The 22,216-nt window shown below is 39.0% G+C and overlaps 1 protein-coding gene across 2 annotated transcripts in view; it reads left to right on the top strand.

Annotated features, from left to right (window-relative positions):
* The window catches only part of LOC310669494 (phosphatidylinositol-binding clathrin assembly protein-like), a 50,319-nt gene that overhangs the window by 19,431 nt on the left and 8,672 nt on the right, over positions 1 to 22,216 (top strand). Inside the window, exons 5-20 of one of the 2 annotated variants that reach the window (XM_083423682.1) lie at positions 1,554 to 1,656; positions 2,129 to 2,222; positions 2,345 to 2,456; positions 3,826 to 3,932; positions 4,428 to 4,469; positions 7,578 to 7,663; positions 8,627 to 8,750; positions 9,316 to 9,455; positions 10,886 to 10,989; positions 13,119 to 13,265; positions 13,715 to 13,825; positions 17,053 to 17,169; positions 17,269 to 17,299; positions 18,900 to 19,020; positions 20,223 to 20,279; positions 21,450 to 21,557. In XM_083423682.1, the coding sequence (XP_083279808.1) occupies positions 1,554 to 1,656; positions 2,129 to 2,222; positions 2,345 to 2,456; positions 3,826 to 3,932; positions 4,428 to 4,469; positions 7,578 to 7,663; positions 8,627 to 8,750; positions 9,316 to 9,455; positions 10,886 to 10,989; positions 13,119 to 13,265; positions 13,715 to 13,825; positions 17,053 to 17,169; positions 17,269 to 17,299; positions 18,900 to 19,020; positions 20,223 to 20,279; positions 21,450 to 21,557 (1,604 nt within the window). The remainder of the gene's footprint in view (positions 1 to 1,553; positions 1,657 to 2,128; positions 2,223 to 2,344; positions 2,457 to 3,825; positions 3,933 to 4,427; positions 4,470 to 7,577; positions 7,664 to 8,626; positions 8,751 to 9,315; positions 9,456 to 10,885; positions 10,990 to 13,118; positions 13,266 to 13,714; positions 13,826 to 17,052; positions 17,170 to 17,268; positions 17,300 to 18,899; positions 19,021 to 20,222; positions 20,280 to 21,449; positions 21,558 to 22,216) is intronic. The other variant, XM_083423683.1, reaches the window with a different exon arrangement.

Below are 22,216 nucleotides of genomic sequence, written 5' to 3' on the forward strand. Positions count from 1 at the left end.
CCTCCTGCCATGCAAAGTGTGTGGATAGAGGGTAAGATTCGGAAAGTGGCAGCTGAGAGTTGCTTAATCTTGGGAGCAGTTTTTTTTTTACAGCCACCCTTGCCTTGCACCTCTGTTTCCATGTAAGTGGCCAGAATTCAACACTAAAACAAACTGGGAGTTAGTCAGGATGCCAGGTTTTGAAACAACAAGAAACTACAGTTAGCACACATTGGCATTCAAACCCTAGCTTGTCAGAAACAAGCAAAACATCATTAGTTCTCAGGATGGGTTTGAATATTCAAACAGACCACAATTAGTTAAACACCTGTAGCTCTCCAGGGGTTGTTGGATTGCACATCCAATTACCCCTGGCTATTGGCCATATTGCTTGGGGCTTTTGGGAGATGGAAACCAGGCACAAATGGATGGTCATAGCTGAAATAGTCACGGTTTAGTCTTGCATGCGGATATCACTGTTGTTTCTCCATTAGTTAAAATGTAAATCTACAATCTTTTTGGCTGCTTAGTAGAGTTCTAAATATTCAAAACCTGAGAAATAAGACACTGCAGAATTTGTGTTGTTTGTTGTTTGACTCTGAAGTTACTTATGGGGGATTCTGTAATCCTTATGATACATAGAATTGCCCACTCCTGGATCATGTCATCTCTGATGACTTGTTTGTCCCAGGGGCAGAACACCCACTGGGATATAGCAACCTGGTTTAGACAGTTGTTTGAGGCTTCATAAACCATGGCTTGTGGTCTCAACTTGGTTTTCAAACCAACGTGTGCCGGCCAGAATTCCCTAGTTTGAATGTAATGGGACTTGATGCAAGCCCAGCAGATCCTTTGCATCTTGGCCCTGGCAGCCACTTCTGGCACCATACCCATGAATTTTGAAGCCTCTAAACTGAATCAGAACAGTATGTGATGTATGTGTCTCTGGAAGAGAGAACCAATCGAAAATAATGGTTACCCCCAGATGCTAGATAACCTTCCCCCTGGTTCTCTTACATGAATTATGTTTCTTTTTGATAGATGTTCATTCTATTTTGAAGAGATAAGTGTAGACTTTAACATGTATATAATTTTGATTTCCTTTTAAACCAGTTTGTTGTTGTTGTTTCAATTATAGTGTACCTCAGAAATAAAGAATCTAAATTTAAAAATCATTTTTATCAACCATGGTAAAATGGCTTTCTGATGGTGGAAATTGTTAAAATATTGGTTTATTGGTGAAATACAAAACTTTTATAAAATCTTGTGTGAACCACATAAACTTGTGTTAACCACACATAAACTTATTTTTTCAATTAAGACTGTTAGAGAGTCTCACTGGTTCAGAAAGTGTTGGTTTTTATTAATTTCATGAGGCAACATTCAGAGAAACTATGCCAACTTATCAGTGCTGGAAGCATGATCACTATACTTCTAGTTTCAAATGTGTGTAATAATGGCAAATGTGTGAAGAAGGTCCCCAAGGAACTTTTGGAGCATAATTCACACTGAGTAAAAAGTGATAAGAGTACTAGAAGAATGAAAAGTCTAATTGAATAGCATTTCATTTCCAGGCTATGATATGTCTACCTTCATCAGACGATACAGCAGATACTTGAATGAAAAAGCACTTTCTTACAGACTTGTAGCAGTTGATTTCACCAAAATGAAAAGAGGGTAAGAATTGCATTTATTTTTATGCTCTTCTAGTGACTGGATGGGCATCAAAGTGTTTGAGAAAACAAAATTGTCAAAACAGAGTTTGGAAATTTGTGCAAAAAAAAAAAAACATGCTCTGATGTGAAATTTGAAGTATGCAGTGATAGAAAAATGCAGCTTTTGGAGCATTGAATCTGACAGTACATAAAATGTTCAGTGGCACTGTTGCAACAGCTTGCATAAATTTTTAGGTATAAGTTTGAACCTTTTGGGAGATCAGAATATTCTTTAAAGTATTTTATATGTAATAATTTGATGCAGAACTTTGGAAAATACTATTCTATGTATTTTATTCAAAAGTGCCACTGATTTCAATGGGCAGCAGTAGAGTCTTCTTTGTTTGATATAATCTATAGTGCTGACATCGGATACCATAATAGTGTGTTCAACGATTGTATCTGTTTGGTTTATTTTCTATTTTATTTTGAAGGATTGATGGTGTGATGAGAACAATGAATACTGAAAAACTTCTGAAAACACTCCCAATTATTCAGAATCAACTAGATGCACTTCTTGATTTTGATGTAAGCACTGTAGCTGTTATTTATTACTACAATTCATGATAAGCTTTATGGAGGGTGAAATATGTGTTGTGATTTTACTTTCTGGTAATTTGACTTAAAAAATCTCTTTGCTTTTTACGCAGGCAAACCCAAATGAACTAACAAATGGTGTAATAAATGCTGCTTTCATGCTCCTCTTTAAAGATTCCATTAGACTTTTTGCAGCCTATAATGAGGGGATCATTAACTTGTTAGGTATGTGAAACAACACACAACAATTGTTTAAACATTTACCAGTGGAGACCTGTATAAATATGCAGATGTGGTTTTGTTTGTAATATCTTCCATGTTCATTTCTCCCTTCACTCCCTTGTGTTCTTTCCCATGTGTTTCTCTCTCCCTTCTCTCCCTCTTTCCTTCCCCCCTCATTGAACTTGCACATAATAATCCTAAATTTTGCTGATTCACACATCATAGTAAGCCAAGTCTCCTCGTTTGTTTCTCCTGGCTACAGGCAGGGCAGAGTGAAGTGGGAGCAGTTGAGCAATGTTGCTCATTTGCAACAATTCACGGTTAATTTCTTGCTTTGGCTTACCAAGACATGCAAGCCAGCCCATTCACTACTTTTATACTTACACCATGTTCAAATAGTTTCTCTTAAACATGTGCACATAGCTAACGGATGAGCAACACCTTAATAGTCCTGCCTATTATCTCTTCTGTTGCACTCCTTCTTATAACAGTACACATAATTCTAGTGTGCCAGAAATTTATTTTATTTTTAAACTACTAGACAGCTGAAGTGTTCATAGACATAGCTTAACACTTCAGTCTAACTTCAGGCTAAGCCAACGTCTAGGGAAGACTCATTTCACCCTGTAGAATTAAATAGCTGGTCTCTATTGTCTTTTCTTTTGTTGTGTTTATCTGATTTTAAAGGGTAGTGGTGGCTGGAGCAACTTGGCAAAAACACTTAAAGCTTTTGTGTGTGTGTGCTCTCATTTTATGCTCCAGTGATGGCAATGGTAATATGTAAAAGTTCTTGGGTGTGGTGACAGCAAGAGTGCATGCTTATGCTCAGAAAGTGCTTTATATATGTTTTTTATTATTTTCAGTGTAGTTAAGGCTTTGATTGATGTTCTGATTGTTTGGAAGATATGAAAGCTTGTTTGTCAGTGTTTGAATATGATTGGCTTACTAATTAGGTTCCTACAGTATTCTAAATTCAAACAAATTTAATGTGTGTGCAGTAAACCAGAAAATTGTAGGCCTCTTCTGAGACTCACACTAGCAATATATTTTGATCAGTGTATTCATCCTCAGCTGCAGATATATCTTTTCAGCTGACCTTCAGTTCTTCTTCAGGCTTTGCAATCCCTGCTTCTGTCAGTGAAGTTCCTGTGAAGGGCACTTGTTGAATAAACTTAACTGTTATTGGTGGATTCATTTTATGGTCTTGGCTAAAACTGCTGTTAAATAAAGTTGAAATCAGTTAGTGACATCTTCAAATAGTAAAGCATCAAACCTAGCCTTTTTAGGTCTAACATACCATCTTATTAATAATAATATTATGTTATTGTTCTTTTATTTACACACAATTTTTTCTTTGAATTTCATGCTTCAGAAAAATATTTTGATATGAAGAAGAACCAGTGCAAAGAAGGTCTGGATATTTACAAAAAATTCTTAGCCAGAATGACCAAATTGTCAGAATTCCTCAAAGTGGCAGAGGTAAATAAATCCAGTAGCATTAGTAGTATTTCATTTAGCTCTCTGGACTGGTACAGTAATAAGTGCTTATGATCACAATTTCATGCAAGTTTTGTATGTTGCTGAATGTAAACATCACTTAAACTATGTACATTTAAGGGTATATTTTGAAAGCTCTGTTTCTGTTCATTTTTATCAACTAAGAAATGCCTGCTGAACAAAGGTTGTGGTTTTTTTAAAACTATCTATTGAGTATTTTTTTCTCTCCAAAGTTCTGACAAGCTATTTATTACTATTTCTGGTAACTGAAATACATAAAATCTTAAGAAATACCTTTCAGGATCTCCATATGAAATTTAGCTTAGAAGTTGCATTTAGAGTTGTACCAGTTCAGAAAGCTCTCCATGTCCTCCCTGTTCCCTTAGCTTTTATGTAGACATTCAGATCCACAGTTCTTTCTTTTCATTGCCACTGCATGTAGTAATGTACATTTTTTTCCCTTTTTTGTGAACCCAGCAAGTTGGAATTGATCAGGGTGACATTCCAGATCTTACTCAGGTCAGTGTACATTTCATATTAATTTAACCCCCAAGTCCTGTGTCCTTTTGTGATTTTAATAGTTGGTGTTCCATTCTATACATTCTGAGAATTCATTTTCTTCCATATATACTATATATGGAAATACATTCCATTTTTCCTGTAACCTGTTTTGCTTCATATAGGTAATGTGCTCAGTAACAAGTAATGCTTTTGTTTTTCCTGTGCTGTTTTGGAGAATATTATTACTAGACATTTTGAGGATTTATTTATAAACAACAACACCGCCCTTAAAACACATGGGGTAGGATACCTAAACCTAGTGCTTTGTTTTAATCAGCAATTTCCACAAACTGAGCAAGCGGGGCAGTACAACTACTTCACTTGCTGAACAGCTTTCCCCCTCCCCTTGCTCAGGAGGGGACCATAGCACAACGGAAGAGCATATGCTTGGCTCAATATCCTTTTTAAAAAAATCAAAAATCAGTAAAATCTCTCTGCCTGGGAACCTGGAGAGCCTGTGCTCATCGGAGTAGACAGTATTGGGCAACATAGTCAAACAGTCTGACTTGGTATAAAGCAGCTTCCAATGTTCCTGTGTGTTTCAGAGATTTTTTTAAAAAATGTAATTGAAAGCCAGGGAGGGAGCTGGATGCTCAAATAAAAAGTAGAAAATGGAGGCCTCTAAAGTTGTCTTTTGGGTGCTGACATAGGTATAAACTCCTGGTTATGGAAACTATATAGTTTCTTCTATGAGGTTTGCTGGTGCTCATACACCAGGCATATTATTCAGAAGTTGCAGCCACAGCTCCAAAGACTTGATGAGGCCTATAGCTCAGTGGCAGAGCAAACTTTATCTGAAAATGGCCCAAGATTCAATCTCCAGGATCTCTAGTTATAGGATACAGTTAGCAAAGTTAGGTAAGAATTTAACTTAAAGAGGTTAGAGAGCTAAACACTGGGCTAAACAAAACAACAGTCTGATTCAATGTAAAATAGCCCCACGTGTTCACACAATGGGGGGTGTACAGAATTAATTCCTGTAGGACAGGTCTACAAAGTGAAAAATTCTTGCTAGCCAGCTCAGAATCTGATACAGTAGTTCACATGCTGTTGATGTTACAACACTGCATCAAGTGGTTCCGTAGATCCCTCTTAATTTTTGTGGATCTTTCCATTTGCTGGCACCATGCTATGCTCTTCTGTTTCTTTTCTTGTCCCAAATAGGCATTGCCTTTTGTACCTACTTGCGCATGTCACCCCTCTGTCCCCTTATTTTTATTGTTGCCTCTACAGTTGCTTAAATCCTGTCTGTTTCTGTCTTACCAATCCAATGAGACAGCCCCCACAATGTGTCAGTTGCTTTGTCAGCCCTTCTGGCTTCTTGACTGTTCTAATGACTTGGGTGCCTAGTAAAGGCAAGGTACTCCTTTTGACTGCATGCCCCTGAAGTGGGTCCCTTCTTTAAAATGTTGTGTGTGTCCCCCCACATTTTTTTGGGTCACACCATTAATACCCCACTGAAGTAATGGCTTCAGACTTCTGTACGTGTTGAATCTTAATCTGACAAACTGGGAGCAAAACTAGGACTATTGTGTTTGTGTGGAGCCCTGCTGAATAATGCAGGCTATAGAAGTGCGGGGAGGTTTTTGTTTTTTGTTTTTAATGCAAACATGGACAAAGAAAAACAATAGGAGATATCCAATGTTAAGAGCAGACACCGTGAAATCAATGCAGATCACCCCAGTCTTTGGGTAAGCTTCAGTGATTTATTTCAGTGGGAATGAAGTGCAACCACCTTAGTGTACATCCAGCCTTAGTATGCATCCAGGAGATGTTGAATTGATTTACCTACTCTCTTTCAAGCAGTTAACATGGCACCCCTTGTGAATCAAAGCTACAGTGGTGCACAATACAGGAATCTTCATTAATACATTGTCTAATGCCTTTGGAACAACTTTTGCAAGTTAGCTCTTTAGAACTATTACCGTGGCATAATAGTTGTTTTCTTTTACTTTGGGAGGCTTAGTTTGAGCCCTTGCAGAACAGCCAATTTTTTCTGTAAATCCTGTATGTGCCATATTTTGGAGAAATGCAATCCACTCCATTTACTTGTGTGTGAGCATCTAGTAAAACAAAATGACACTCAGGTAGCTTATGGAGCTGAGCCGTTTCAGCAGTCTTCAGTTGTGCACATCCTGTGCTCTTGTTTCTGATCATTTTGTCTACTGTAGAAGTTAATGAGCTGTGTGCTGATGAATCTTTTTTACAAGTACAGTGGTACCTCGGGTTAAGTACTTAATTTGTTCCGGAGGTCCGTTCTTAACCTGAAACTGTTCTTAACCTGAAGCACCACTTTAGCTAATGGGGCCTCCCGCTGCTGCCACGCCGCCGGAGCACGATTTCTGTTCTCATCCTGAAGCAATGTTCTTAACCTGAAGCACTATTTCTGGGTTAGTGGAGTGTGTAACCTGAAGCATATGTAACCTGAAGCGTATGTAACCTGAGGTACCACTGTAAATGTAAGAAACGTTTCACTCCAGTGTAGACTCAAGCATAGCAACATAATAAACTGAAAACTTCACTGTGGAATTGTCAGGGCTAACCGATTTCACTTCAAGAACTGGTATTGCTGAGGTGCTCCTACGGTTCTCTGGAATAGTTCCTGAAAACAACTCATCTGGAAGATGGTGACAGAAATGTTATAACAAGCCTCCTGCCTAAATAAAAAAACAAAAAACAACAACCTTGCTCACAGAAAGAGCAATGTTTTGCCTGCAGAAGGACCCAGATTTAGTCCTTGGAAGCTCAAAATAAAAAGGACCGTGTAGGAGATAGTGGAAAAGATTTCTGCCTTTGGTCCTGGCAAGCTGTTGCCAGTCAGAATCAGCAATGCTGGGTCTTACTGGCAAGTTGTCTGACCTGATGTAAGGCAGCCACTGTTCATTTCGCTCAGTTATGAGATTATGGTGGAAAGTAGATGTGGAGGCTTTGAGGACATTGTCTCTCCTCTCTATGAATGTACCTTACATAAAAGTGATTTCTTTTGTATTTGGAGTGGAAAAATGTAAAGAAGAAGAAGTAGTAGTTTGCAATCCTGCATACATTTGATAAGAATTTTCACTTTAGGCTCCCAGCAGTCTGCTTGAAGCTTTGGAGCAGCATCTGGCTTCACTGGAAGGGAAGAAGACAAAGGAGGTTTCAGCTGCTAGCAGGTAATAAATAGGCAGGTAGACTGCAACCAGAGTATTGATTATTGGCATATTGGACTGTTGAAGTATAGAATGTTCCCATCTCTTTTATAGTTTTATTTTTTATGACTCTATGTAATGTAGCAGAATTGTTTCTTCTCAAATAGTAAGGGCAAAAGTGGGTGATAACACCAAAGCAGGCTGTTACAGTTGCACAGAAGATTTATTGAATTGTATAATTAGCGCAAAGCACCTGCTGCTATCATCTGCCTTTAAGAGTGGGTAGGTGGAATTATGGGCTGAAATGGGGAAAATAATTCTTTCCCCCCACACTCCCTGAAAAAAACACAAAAAGAACCTGGTGAATTCCTTAGTTCTCTACCTAAATGACTTAGTACTGTCTACATGCATATGGCCATCTTGGTAGCTGCCTCCTACGTGTGGAATTATCCTCCCTTTGAGATCTGTCTTATCTCTTGTAAGCACTCTAAAAATCTTTATTTGGATTTACTTTGGATTTCCAGACAAACCAGATCATTTTTCATTGCGAAGTATACTCTAAACCAGTGGTTCCCAAACGACCATGGACCACTTGAGAATGCTGATGGTCTCAGTGGATTATCTAATAATTTTTCTGCCTGTTGTAACAACTGTAATATGTTGTGCTTATTTTATTGTAATTTGTTGTATTTTGTTATCCAGTTTAAGTGCATAAAAAGCATGGTAAACATGGATACTTTGAGATATCATGTTTCCCACTCATTTACTTGGATTTAAGTCCCTCTCAGTTCAGGTAAGTGTATATAGGATCCCAGATGCTATGCCCTTCTATCATTCTTTGCCAGGTTAATTTGGAGAAGACTAACGTTGTAGTGTTCTGAATTCTGTCCTGTTTCCCCCTTACTCATGAACTATCTAGGTGATGCCTGAAGCTTCCTTCGAGTTCAAAGATCTTAAATATGTGGTCCTTTTCCTTTAAAATTTCAGAGCAAGCACCCTATCCAGTGCAGTTTCTACACTTGCCAACACAGGAATGTCCTTCACTAAAATGGATGAAAGAGAGAAACAGCAGGCATTGGAGGAGGAGCAAGCTAGACTTCAAGCACTGAAGGTACTGCTTCTGGTTTTGTTGGACATGCGGAGTCAGAAAATGTGTAAGCTAGTTTGGCAGCTGCACTTCATATACCCCTGTAAAAAGTAACTTGGCTCTGTGTCTTGTTAAAGTGAGAGGGGTGTGTGTGTGTGTGTGTGTGTGTGTAAGTGAGAAAGAGTGCTTTGAGTGTTTGGGAATTGACCATATGCTGCAGCCTTAGTTTTCATTTTGATCACAGCATCAAATCTCTGGCCTATTTTAAAAATCTTGGATTCACAGATCAAGCCAAAGTTGAGCATTTCCACATCTCACTGAGCTTGGTGTGGAAAGAGCCAACCAAATTCTTCATGAAATCAATGTGATTTGAAAGTGATTAGCTTTGGCTGGATCATGGCCTTAACTCATGAACAGGACAGTCTCACTGATTTTCATGACAGTGGAATATGGCTGGATTACATCATAACACTGTAGAATGGAGATGTGGGTTAACTTCGCAAGGTAGTTAAGTTTCATTGTTGGTGTACTTGCATTCTGAAAAACTCACATAATGTAAAATTTTAATTATCTTGCACAACTCTTTTAGGAACAGCGATTGAGAGAGATTTCTGTGGTGTCAAATTCAACTTCTACATCTGCCTCTCCAAGCACTTTATCAGGGAAGAGTGTAAACACCAATGCTGCAGCTGTTGACCTATTTGCAACACCTGCTCCAACCACCAATAGGTGAGGAATATTTCAATATTGGGTACAAATAATCTAGAGTCAAAACTTCTTCATATTATGGTATTGGAAAGCATTCCCAAGTGGAAACTTAGAATGGTTTGTGGGAATTGAAGAGAACAGGCACTTCATTTGCATAAAGGTTTTAGACTCTCATTCATTGTTTTACTGAAGAGAAACTTGACTAAGTTCCTTTGTTAAAAAAGCAATTGTAACCTTTCTCCTTCCCTTTTACAATAATCTTTGTAATCAATTAATTGAAAAATTAGGATTGAATACTGAACGTCAAGACATATACAGTCATTTTTACATAAAGTATATAACATAGAAGTGATACCAGCAAGAAAAAAATGTAAAAGAAGTTGCTCAAATCTGACTTTGCAATGAGAAATGAATGTATGAGATCAGACACCAAAGGTTGTACAGTGGTGCCTCGCAAGACAAAAAGAATCCGTTCCGCGGGTCTTTTCGTCTTGCGGTTTTTTCGTCTTGCGAAGCAAGCCCATTGACGGAGTAGCGCTATTAGCGCTATTGGCGATTTAAGGGCTAAAAACGGCTTTTTAAGGGGTGGGGGATTAGCGGTTTTGCTGCTAAAATGCTTTTAGCAGCTTGGCGATTCAAAATAAGGGGTTTTGGAGCAAAAAAAATTCAATTTTTTTCGTCATTTTTCGTCTTGCGATGCAAGCGAATAGGGAAATTCGCCTGCGAAGCGCCTCTGCAAACGGAAAACCCTTTCGTCTTGCGGGTTTTCCGTCTCGCGAGGCATTCTTTTTGCGGGGCACCACTGTACATAGTGTGTCCAAACTTCCAGCCTTAAATTAATATGGCATTCCTCCATGCATTAATAATGACCTCACCCAGTCAACAACTGGATTGTAGACTTTTTACAATTTAGCACTTATATCCTGCTTATCCTGCAGTTGAAAATCAACAGCCACAAGAACAATAAATAAAACCAATATAAAAGCCGCATAAAAATTTCACCTTAAAATGTTACAAACCACCAGTAGCAGAACAAATATTAAAACCAATTGAAGATTAAAACGGTCAAATAAAACCAGTTACTAAAAAGGTCAGATGCGAAAACCTTCCTTCACCATTTATTGGAAGGCCTATAAAGAGGAGTCCAAACAAGGCTACAGAATCTTCTGCAGCACAAGCCTGGCATTGACAGTATTGTTGGGGTGACAGTGGGTTAATACTTGCTTTATTGTTGTGAACAAAATCTACCTTGGAGAGGAGGATTCTTGGAGGATCTCATCAAATCAAATTTGTGTTGTAAAGTGAAATTTCAAGTTATTTCTCTCATGTCAGTGGATGTATATGCAGGCATTTCTTGAAGTTGTCTAATGTTCAGATGTTCAAACAGCATAATAAACTTCCTCTTGCTTAAGTATGCCATTTATAGCTGACAACCTTCTTGGAACTTTCAGCATGCCCAACCTTTCTACTGATCTCTTTGATCTCCAACCTGCATTTGTTCCAACGGTACAGAGTACTCCAGCCATAGCAACATCAGCAGGCAGTGCCTGGGGAGGTAAGTTTACTGCTGTGGTTAAATAAAACATTTACAGTCCTTGGAATTAATTGTCTTTACCCTTTCAGATTGTCATACATTCCTGAATGCACAGCTAATCTTATGTTGTCATGTAATCCAGTTGCCTTTATTAATAGCTGTGGCAGAGAAACATGTAATTGATAACAGCAGCTATTATTGTACCCCAAAATTATTGCTGTTTTTCTTCCTAGTTTTATTAGATACATAAACATCTGCAAATTTTGTCTGCTGAGGGTACATTACATAGGGTGTAACACAGGCCTTCTTAGAATAAAGTTTTAAAGTCAAACAAAAAAAAAAGCAGTTAGTCCCTGGCGGAGCCCCCCGAGGCCTAGGGCAGGTGCACCCGGCTGCTCCCCCCCCCCCCCCGCCCCGCTGCCACATGGCCCTGGTGTAACATCTTCTCTGCATCTCCTGGTGTGTGTTCTGAACTGTTAGGTCATTGTGAACCAGTTTTCCATAGTAAATGAAACATGTAACAGGAGCGGAGAACATAACATTTGTGGTTTGTGGGTATTTGTAACTGTCCCATTTTGCATTTCTGAGTTCTACATCCAAATGCTTAGCTGTTATCAGAACAACTTGAGGTAGGAAGTTTGGTCTACACGGAGTTGCCTCTGCCCATAATTATAATTTGAATGTCTTCCTCTCTTTAGGATTCTAGTTAGTGATGGAATTAAATAAGCCTGCTATATAGAACAGATAGGTACAGGAGTAAAAATAGTTATGTCCTCAACACATAGAAAATTCGGTTATAGTACAGATACAGTCCAAACTGGTTGTTGAGATGCTGCTTCCCAGCTTCAACTATAGGCACAGTAAGATCATGTCACAAACTCGTACTTACAGATATCCTCTCTTGTGCATCATACACCTCTGAGTCAGAGGTTTGGGGAAGGAAAATGTAGTGCCAGAAAACCCTACAGGTCACTCTACTTATGAGAAAAGTTAACAAGTGGACAGCTTAACCACCTGCCCCCAGAAGTTAGAAATATGTCTACCAGGAAACAGTGGCTAGCATTCCAGTGCAGAGCAAGCAAAGGTTCAGATGTAATGCAGAGACAGGTTGTGAGAATTCCATCTCTACTTTATACCTAAAGCAGACTTAGATTGACAGCCAAGGATGAATCTGTGTTGGTAGAATGCAAGGTGTATTTTGTGAGCATGCCAGTGAAGCTCAAGTAGAAATAGCAACTGCTTGGTCTAAAGACCTGGAAGTGTCTTCTGGTGTAATACCGTATTTTTCGCCCTATAGGACGCACTTTTTCCCCTCCAAAAATGAAGGGGAAATCTGTGTGCGTCCTATGGGGCGAATACAGGCTTTCGCTGAAGCTTGGAGAGCGAGTGGGGTCGGTGCACACCGACCCCTCTCGCTCTCCAGGCTTCAGGAAGCTATCAGCAATCCTAGGGAGCCCGCGGGAGTTCCGCACGCCGGGCAGATATCCACAGCCTGCGGAGCCCCGCTGAAGGTTCCCGCAGGACTCCCTAGGCTGCGGATAGCAGCCTGCTGTCCAGCGCCCGGGTGCCCTGAAGCAGAGCGCCCCCGCGCCAGGCAGATATCCGCAGCCTGGGGAGCCCTGCGGGATATCTGCCCGGCACAAGGGTAGCAACCTGCTGCACGGAGCGCGGGGAGTGCTGAAGCAGAGCGCCCCGTGCTTCGGGCAGACATTGGGCAGCCCCACAAGCTCGGGGGACAGCGGGGATGCGCAGCGCCACCATCCCGCTGTTCCTCGACCTGGTTTGGATTCCCTGACCTGGTTTTGGGGGGGAAATAAATGAAATAATTTTTTCCCTTTATTTGCCCCCCAAAAAACTAGGTGCATCCTATGGGCCGGTGCGTCCTATGGGACGAAAAATGTGGTATATGTTTCCCGCTCCCAAAGGGTTGTGCATTTTTGTATGAAAGACAAAACTGGTATGAATTTCATTCAGTAGTGTTTGGGTGAGCAGACCAATGAGAAACAGCCTTACACAAAACCGTGTTAAGTCCTTACCATCCTGCTTCTGTGAACTCCCCATGTTGTTCAGTGTGTCTTCTCTCTTGAGTGCTACTTGTGTTCTAGTTTTACTTCTTTCCCTTTCTTTCAACCTAATGCTGTATCTGAAAGGAACTTTCTCATCCACAAATGGTTGTGTTGGGTCTCCACCCCACCTGGACCTCTTTGATATGAAGCCAGTTGAAGAAGCTGTAAAAAGTACCACCCCTTTTGTGACATCCACCTTTACCTCCAAACAAACAGTGGAACTGTTTAGTGGTAAAACATCCTCTAATTTCTTTCCAAATATACATTATTATAGTGATTCTAATATTTCTAATTGTATTAATTCTCAGTTTCTGCATTAATTTTCTTAGTTTCAACTCAAAACCACATTACAACTGCTAATTGTTGGTCAGATAACTGTGACAATTTTAATTAAGAATCAAAATTGTGCACTTTAAATATGCAAAATTGCATGTGTTATTTTTGCCATGTTCATGACCGTAACTTTTTTTAAAAAAAAGTTTATATATAAATATATGATTGGGTTTCCAAAGTTCTATAATTCACTAGATGCCCATTCTTAAATCTGGGATCTGCTTTGTTCCTTTCTTTCTCTACACTACCCTGTACTTTTCTTATAAATGTTTACATAACACCAGCCTCTTAGAATTGCAGAACTATTTAAGGACAACAGTACCAATAATTTTTATTATCATTTGTAGGATATCCCCTTAATTCGGTACCACAGAATACTGCCTCTTCAACAGTCAATGTGGATTTTGATGCTGTATTTGGTGGCAAATCAACAGTACAAGAATTTAGAACTGCAACAGGTAAAGCTATTTAATGTGTTTCAAATTTCTGCATTTTATAAAGCCAGCAGCTACTTTTATTTGTCTAGTTATATAGGTCATTGGATTCAGTATTTGCCTTTTTATCTGATAATTATTTTATATAATGTCAATCTGTAAAACACTGCTTTCCAGAATGCATGGAAGACAGAGCGCCAATACTTCACATGTATGGACAGCTAGTGGCTAAGGAGTGGGAAGCAAATGAATAAACCTGTCTGGCAAATTTCCTTCTTGTCATTTATTGCTCAGCCATAACTTTTCTCTGTATGTTTCCTTTCGTTGAACATGCATGAATAGCCTTTCCCGGGCCGCTAAATGTTGTTGTTGGCATTTCCATTAGGTTGGGGAGACCTGTGGCCCTCAAGATATTGCTGATCTACATCTTCCATCATCCCTGACCGTTGGCCATTCTGGCTGGGGTTGATAGGCATTGGAATCCCAAAACAATTGGAGGGCAGCAGGAATGCCCACTGTTGTATTAGACATTAAAGCTCAGCCACAAGAGGAGGGGAGAATAGTCTTTGCTCTTTTCTACTTGCTAGTTAGTCACTTGCTGACTCACCATGCTGCCTAATCATGGGGATGAAGTCATACTTTAATTTTGCTTAAATGGTGTATCAAATGGTTTTATTCGCTAGAGGGTGCCTGTATTTTTAAACTGATGGACTTAAATAATTTAAATTTGGAAATTCTAAGCTCCTTAGAATGTTTTTGATTAAATTGTCTTTTAGAAAAAAGTTACCTGCCCCAAAGTGCTTAGTTCTGTTTCCTGCTAGTCTAATACCCATTGTGATTGTCCTTTTCTTTATTTTTGGTATATTTCAATGTGGCGTTCCGGATCATGGATTTCAATGGGTAAGTTAATAAAGTGATTGTAAGCTTAAGGCTGCAATCCTATGCATGCTTAACCTGGGAGTGAGCCCCACTGAATAGCACAGAATTCTATTCTCTGTAAACATAAATAAGTTTGTGCTACCCCTGGTCTCTGCCCTTAAGTGTAACCCAGGAAGTAAAATCAAGGGCTTTAGGCTTCTCCTCTGAAAGGCAGCATTCTTCTTACTCATAGCAATGATTTTACATAGAAAGGCCACCTGGGCATTTATAGGTTGTGAGCAGGAAACTGCTCCTCAATGAGCACTTGTAAAGGTGTTCATGCAGAGATTAGTCTGATTGGTGTACAGGCCAAAAATGCTTCTCTTACCCTCCTCAAATGCACATGCTTCCAGAGTTTACTGGGCACTCAATATTGTGTTCAACTACAAGGGAGGGAATGAATATGATTGTAAAAAGAATACATGCCCAGATCAGAGCCCTCAATTGAAATGAATGTGGAACTATCTTAGATTGCAGAGGACAAAACTCAACTCCTGTGACCATAGGAATGCATTGTGTTAAAACATACTGGAACATAAGATGAGCCCTGTTTGATCAGAGACCTATTTAGAGACCCAGATCAGAAAACCCAAATGCAGCAGCCAGATTCTGTTTAGATCTCATATAACTCCTGTTTTAAAACAGCTGCACTGGTTGCTAGTTTGTTCCCAGGTGCTCACAATTAGTGAATAAAGCCCTAAAACACCCAGGCCCTGAATAATTGAAAGACTGCATTCTTCCCTACAAGCCCTGTCAGGTGTTAAGGTTGGCAGAGGGGACCCTGTTGATTATTCCACTGCCCCCAGAAGCTTGGGGTGGGGTGCCTGGGAGAGTGCATTCTCTGTGACAGACCCTAAATTGTGGAACTCTCTCCCCAAAGAAATGTGTCTGGTATCTTCATTATACAGCTTTCAGAAAACGTTGAAGGCATACATCTCTTTAAACTGGCTTTTGACACCTAAGTTAAATTTAGTTCCCAACTTATTTTAAGTTGCTTGTTTTTAACATTGTGCTTTAATTGTTGAAATCTGCCTTGAGGGTAAAGGATGGGTAATAATAATAGTCTAGCATCCTGTTCTCACAGTGGCTGACCAAAGTGCAAGAACACTCTCCTCATTCTTACTCCCCAGCAACTGCCTCCAACACTGAATGCTTCTCTATAGGAACCGCCACTTCCAAGACAAACATTGCCAGGGGAAGGCAAACAGCCGGTCTCTAAGGACCATTACATCATGGTGTTTTAACATGCCTGCAGTTCTTAGCTGTTATATTTGCCTAACACTAAGAACATGATCCTTGCATTAAAAAACTTTTATTGGTCTTTATCATTCCCCTCTTCTGGAGAACTCATGCCAATGTACATGGCACTCCCCCCTTTTCTTCACACCAACCCTTTGAGGTTGGCTAGTCTGAGAGATGATGAGTGGCTTAAGATCACCCAGGAAGCATAGTGGCCGATTAGGTTGCTGTACCTAATTCCAGCATTCAAACTACCACACACGCTGGCTTTAAAGTACTTAAGACACCTGAAGGCTATAATTGAAACATTGCTATCTAATTTCTTTTAACTGATTATTCTGATAAAATAAACATCATGACCTCCCCATCTACGCCCCCCCCCCCCCCAGTTTTGTAAATTTCCTCTTTTTGGTGCTGCTTGGGCAAGTCCATTTCCTGCACTGATGGTTGTGTGTGGGTTTTGGTTTGCGCTTCCTAATTTTACATCTCTAAGAAAGTGCAATTGTCAAACCACCATATACATAGGAGAAACTGCGGTTATCTTTGTGTGCATTAAAATATTTTGTACACTTTCAAGACCGCTTGAAAATCCAGGGTTTAAGAATTCCTTTTTAAATCTTTGAAGTGTAAATCTTACATTCCAGCAGCTTATTAGAATTTTGTCTAGAATCATTTTTTCCAGGAATAATGTGGGGTTTAACCTATATCTTGTCTAATCCTTAAGCTCTTTTGAAATGGAAACTGTACATAAAAGCTAATGCTGGCTAGAATTCAGTTTCCATTGCTCTCGGTAAATAGTGTGCTTAGGTGGGTTTGCACATCCCAGCTTCGCCAAAATATACATTCTGACATTTCAGTGAGTATCACAGTATAGATGTAACTCTTATTCCTACATCTGTGGATGTAAGCAGACTATCGCGTATACAACTAATTTAACTAGGCGAAAAGGGTTGTGGCATTTTATTGGGAGAAGGGGATTTCTGGGTGGTGGTACCCTTTTTTGCCTTCTGTTACCAGTTGAAATGATAGCTGCAAACCAAAAATACTCTTTTTTAAAAAGGTTATCTCCTTTGTACCCAGTCTTTAATTTACAGATGACGTATTGCAACCAACAGTACAAGCTCAAAATCAGAGAGTAGCTTTAATTGGTCAGCACAGTGGGAAGATTTTGGCCAATGACCTTGATTCTTCACTTGCTAATCTGGTTGGAAGTAAGTTTAACACTTTCATTTTTAAAGAAAGGTTTCCCTATGTTTATTATGAAAGGAATTCTAAATCTTAATTTAAAAAATTTTGGTGTTTTATTACAGATCTTGGCTTTGGAGGAACACCATCGAAAAAGTGAGACATATATTCCTTAATTTCATAATTTCTAATTATATATTGATAAAAATGTTCTTGGCTTGTGTTTGCATTGCTGAGCTATCACAGAATTTTCTAATATTCAGTGTTGTGCCAATACAATCATTCTGTGAGAGCAAATATTGCCTAACGGAACAGACCTTAACCTTCAAAAGGAGACATTCGGCAATAGTTTTTTAAGATTGTTTTGAGTTATTAAGAAGATTTATAGCCTGCCTTCGTACAAGCCCAAGAGTTCAAGGTAGTGCATTTTTTTTTTGTTTATTTTGGTTACATATTACAAATACATATACATACAGAAAATTAGAAAAAGAATTAAAAAAAATAGAGAAGAAGAAGAAATAAAAAACATAAGAAGAAAAAGAAAGAAAGTTTTAAAAAGCCTGAACATTTTCGGTTATACATCTTTGTATTTACAAGCCATCTTTTTACAACTTCTGGCTCATCTCCCTTATTTGTAACTTCCCACCTCCCTTAAATGACTCCTAATAATTCATTATTTCTTACTATCTGTATTCAGTTGATAAGTCTGTGGAGAGCATTCTAATTGCCAGTGGGAGTTTAATCTACACTAAGCCAAGTGAAGTCTTGGGATCCTCTTTTTTCCATATAATTTATGAAAACATCCAGTTTTAACATCCAGCTAAAAATACAAAATTAAGCAAATATTAAAAACAAACCCAATCTCCCCATGTAACACCTGGCTGTTCTGGTAGTCATTTCCGGGCCAGGGTTGGGGCACAAATCCCACTTCAAAAACATGTGACGCAACTGATTTCATGAATAGCACTATTGTTCAAGTATTGGAAAAGAAAGGTTTGTAAAACTTTCACCATCCTGCCAGTCTCTTCTGACTAGAGGGGGGGGGGGAATCCAAATGTTTAATTCTAAACATTCAAAAATTAACGTATATATCTTGCTATAATCAATAACTAAAACAGGTTATTGTTTTAGTCCCAGAGTAAAAGATGTTAAAAGTCTAATTTAATTGACTATAAAACAAATCACAAATAGAATTTGCCTGTAAGTGCAGTGACATCAAATTTGCCACCATGTGCTCTGAGTCGTGCTTCACACCTTGGGTGTAGGGATGCCATCAATAAGGCACAGGGTGTGGGATGTTCCTGGCGCAGGTGAATTGTTAACATTGCTAATAAAAATATTGTTTTGACCAGGTGGTGGGCTGGTTGGTATGATTTAAAATTTGCCTAAACCTCTGGGAACTGCTTTGTGAGAGCAGTTTCCGATGTATAAAGTCAGCTGAGTTATCTGCTACCTTACCAGTGTAACTCACAAAGTTTTATGGAAATTTGGCTCTCTTACTTGCCAGGCTCTTACTTGCCAGGCACACCTTGAAACAAACGGAGGAAGTAATTTATTTTGCAGTTATGAATTTAATAAAAAGTAGATGTGGTGTTTAAAAAGTTACATATACCAAATGCTATGATCCAGGGACCGTGAGGTGTTAATTATAGTGGCAGCTAAAAGAAATTAGTGATTAACAGAACAGTTCCGTATATTGCAGTATCATTTCAGCTGTTCTCCATATGTAACTGCTCAGCTTTCAATTCGTTTTTAGATCTGATATGCAGTGGAATCAGCCTACAGAGAAGAAACTTACTGGTGGAACCAACTGGCAAGCGAAAACAAGCACCTCAACTACATGGAATACTGTCCCTATTCCTCCTGCTCCACAGATGGTAATACTTACAGTATTTTCAGCCTTTAAATTGTTTGTGTGTTTGCCTTTCCCCTGTATTTCACAAAGCATTCTTGTCAAAATTTTGAGAGGAATTTACCAATAAGGCTTTGGCATGAAATTTTAGAATCCCAAGGGAGAGGATTTGGACATAAAACAAATTGGAGGTTACAGTGCATCTTGTATAACATGTAAATACTTTAGTACCTTCTAGATGTGATTCTCTGTATTTTTAAAAGTATTTTTGTGATAAAAATATTGGCCAGAATCCAAATAACTACTTAATTGCACACTAGGGGCTGGTGCTACCCTAGTGGAATTGTTGCCTTGTTTTTCTCTGAGCACTTTACAGCCATCATAAACTGGCTTTGAGACTCCCCTTCAAGATGTTTATATTTTATTACTTTAAATGATTTTAATGTTTAAGCTGCAGAAGGAAAATACTGTATTCTGAAGGTAGCTAATGTATACTAAATTGAAATTAAAGGGCTTTGGAGAAGCAGCTGAAAAGAAACAGCCCTATAAACCCTGGTACATGTACACTTCTGGTCTCCAGTTCTTTGTGGATTGGTGTTTTATTTTTGATAGGATCCTGGCAGATATGGCAAAAATTCATAGCCTTGAATTCCAGCTCCCAGTAACAGGTGCTTGATGCCTTATAACTTGTTTGTAGTAGCACAGATTGCAGCTTTACTGTTTCGGTGTGAATTGCTCTTATGTGTATAAATGGTAGCTCTTTCTTAGATATCTATTATGCTTCCTGGTTACTTCAAATCTGAGCTGAAAAGCATGAATCAAAGTAATGAAAATATTCTCCTTAGCTATTCCTTCCTTATATGGAAAGAGAACTTTCTCTGTACAAAAGAGCAGTCAAATAATATAGCTACCCCGTAATTTCATTCAGCCACATTGCTTTAATTCTTTTTGAATGTACAGTTACATGGTGTGCGAGACTGAGGATAATTAACTTCATAACTAGCTTGTCTTGTTTCTAGCTAAAGTCATTCTAGTTTTGGTATCCTGCTACTCCCAATAATTTTCTGTCCCTCCTCCTTTTTGCTATGCTAGAATGGAGTACCTTATCTTGGATATGCGAGTTCCTATCCTGCAAAATAAGATGCATTTTATACAATTTCTTCAGTGTTAGCAGTGGAATTTGTAGCCAAATTTTATATGCAATCTCCCCCCCCCCCCCCGTCAAAGGTACCAGCTCCAGTAACCTACCCACTGAATACACCTCAAGTGCCTGTGTATGGAATGGTAAGAATATTCACTCTTTATATTTATATAATACATTGAGAAGATGTTCTATTTTGAATGTCATACATCGTAATTTGCAGCAGTCTAATGAGCCTGAAATCTCAAGTACTAATTCTTTTGTTATTCTTTTGCATTGTAAAGTAGTCTGAAAAGCTTCTGCATGCACAAGGGAAGTCACTGAAGTATTTTTTATCTTGCTTCCCAGTACTTATCAACATTTTAATCAAAGTGTGGTATAAAGTTTTTCCCACTGCTTTACTTGGATGTCCTAAGAAATGTCTTTTATATTATCCCCACACCACGTTTTAAGATTTGCCAGTGTGGTCTTAACATCTTTTAATGGATGCAATTTTAGCATCCCCTTAGAGCAAGACCTTTTCACTAGTTTGTCCCTCCCCAAGGAAGTTATCTTAGCCTCCTCATCTCTTTCTTGAAACAGACACAAATATTCTGTCTCCACCATGTTTTTATAATGATGTCCACAATAGCTTAGGTATGGAAATCTGAGGCTAAAACAGAATTTTAGTCATATTTTATGTAACTGATTCCATTCGTTTGGTGGTGTTTATTATTTGGTGCCCATTCATTTGGTGGTGTTTAAAAGTGCATTCAAGTTGTAACTTAATCCACCCCCACCATTTATGTACAAATTCCAAAGAGGTGAAATACCTTGGCTGTATCTGAACTCCTGCATTTATAATTATGCTCATGTTGCTCTGTGACAATTTATTATAGAAGCTGGCCATTACAGGTGGGTGGAATTATCTGGTCAACACACTTCTGAGGCATTTCAGTTCCTTTCAAGCAAATTCAGTCCTCCATCTCTCTCAGATTTCAGGCAGGGAAAATTATCTTCTCTGCCAGACTCATTGGAAAGCTGCTTCCCGTAAGAATAGATGTCACTGGGCTAGATGGATTAGTGGTCTGACTCTGTTGAAGACCACATGAAACCACTGTCTGAAGAGTGCAGAAACTGGCCGCTTCAGCAGTAGGAGTACTGTGTTCATGCATAAGCGGCTTCTGCACCTAGCCTCGAGAGCTTTGGCGTTAAGTTGCTGAAAGGGAACTAAAATTTGTTTAGCTTTCAAAATATATAGATAGAGCAACCATGTTCAAGCTCAGAGGATCAGTAAATGACTTTATACATTCCTGTTTCTGTCTGACATTTAGGTACCTGCTCAGATTGGAGCTACTCCTATTATGGCACCCCAGCCTATGATATATACCCAAACCAGCCTAAGGCCAACAAATCCTTTTGCACCTATCTCTGGAACACAGGTTAGTGTATTCCTTAGCATAAAGATGAAATTCTTCATGATTCCTGTAGACTGTTAACAGCACTTGCCACTTTAAAATATTTATATACTGCCCCTGATTGGTCAAATCTGCTCCTTAGGCTGCAAAACATCATCACCATCACTATTTATATTCCTGCTAGCAGGAAACAAACCAGTTCTTTGTTTCTTATTTTGTTTTTTTGTTGAAAACAGACAAAAAAAAAGTTTGCCTAATTTGCAGTTAAGATGTATTTTATTGTAGTTAGTAGAGTAGTGGAACTTTTATTGTGATGAACGTTAAAAAGTTAAGACTTGATACATTGTAGTTCAACTTTAAGAAGCAGGGCTTCAACCAAGCCTCTGATTGATCAGCACAACTTTTTAGAGATATTCCTGGGATATTATTAAGCAGATGGAAGGTAATCTGTGATTTTAAATTTTTACGTGGTTTTAGTGTGTGTATGTGGGACGCAGGTGGCACTGTGGGTTAAACCACTGAGCCTCTTGGGCTTGCCAGTCAGAAGGTCGGCGGTTTGAATCCCCGCGACGGGGTGAGCTCCCGTTTCTTGGTCCCTGCTCCTGCCAACCTAGCAGTTCGAAAGCACGTCAAAGGGCAAGTAGATAAATAGGTACCGCTCCGGCGGGAAGGTAAATGGCGTT

Source organism: Podarcis tiliguerta (assembly GCF_965153285.1).
Source record: "Podarcis tiliguerta genome assembly, chromosome: Z".
In the NCBI taxonomy this organism is placed as follows: domain Eukaryota; kingdom Metazoa; phylum Chordata; class Lepidosauria; order Squamata; family Lacertidae; genus Podarcis; species Podarcis tiliguerta.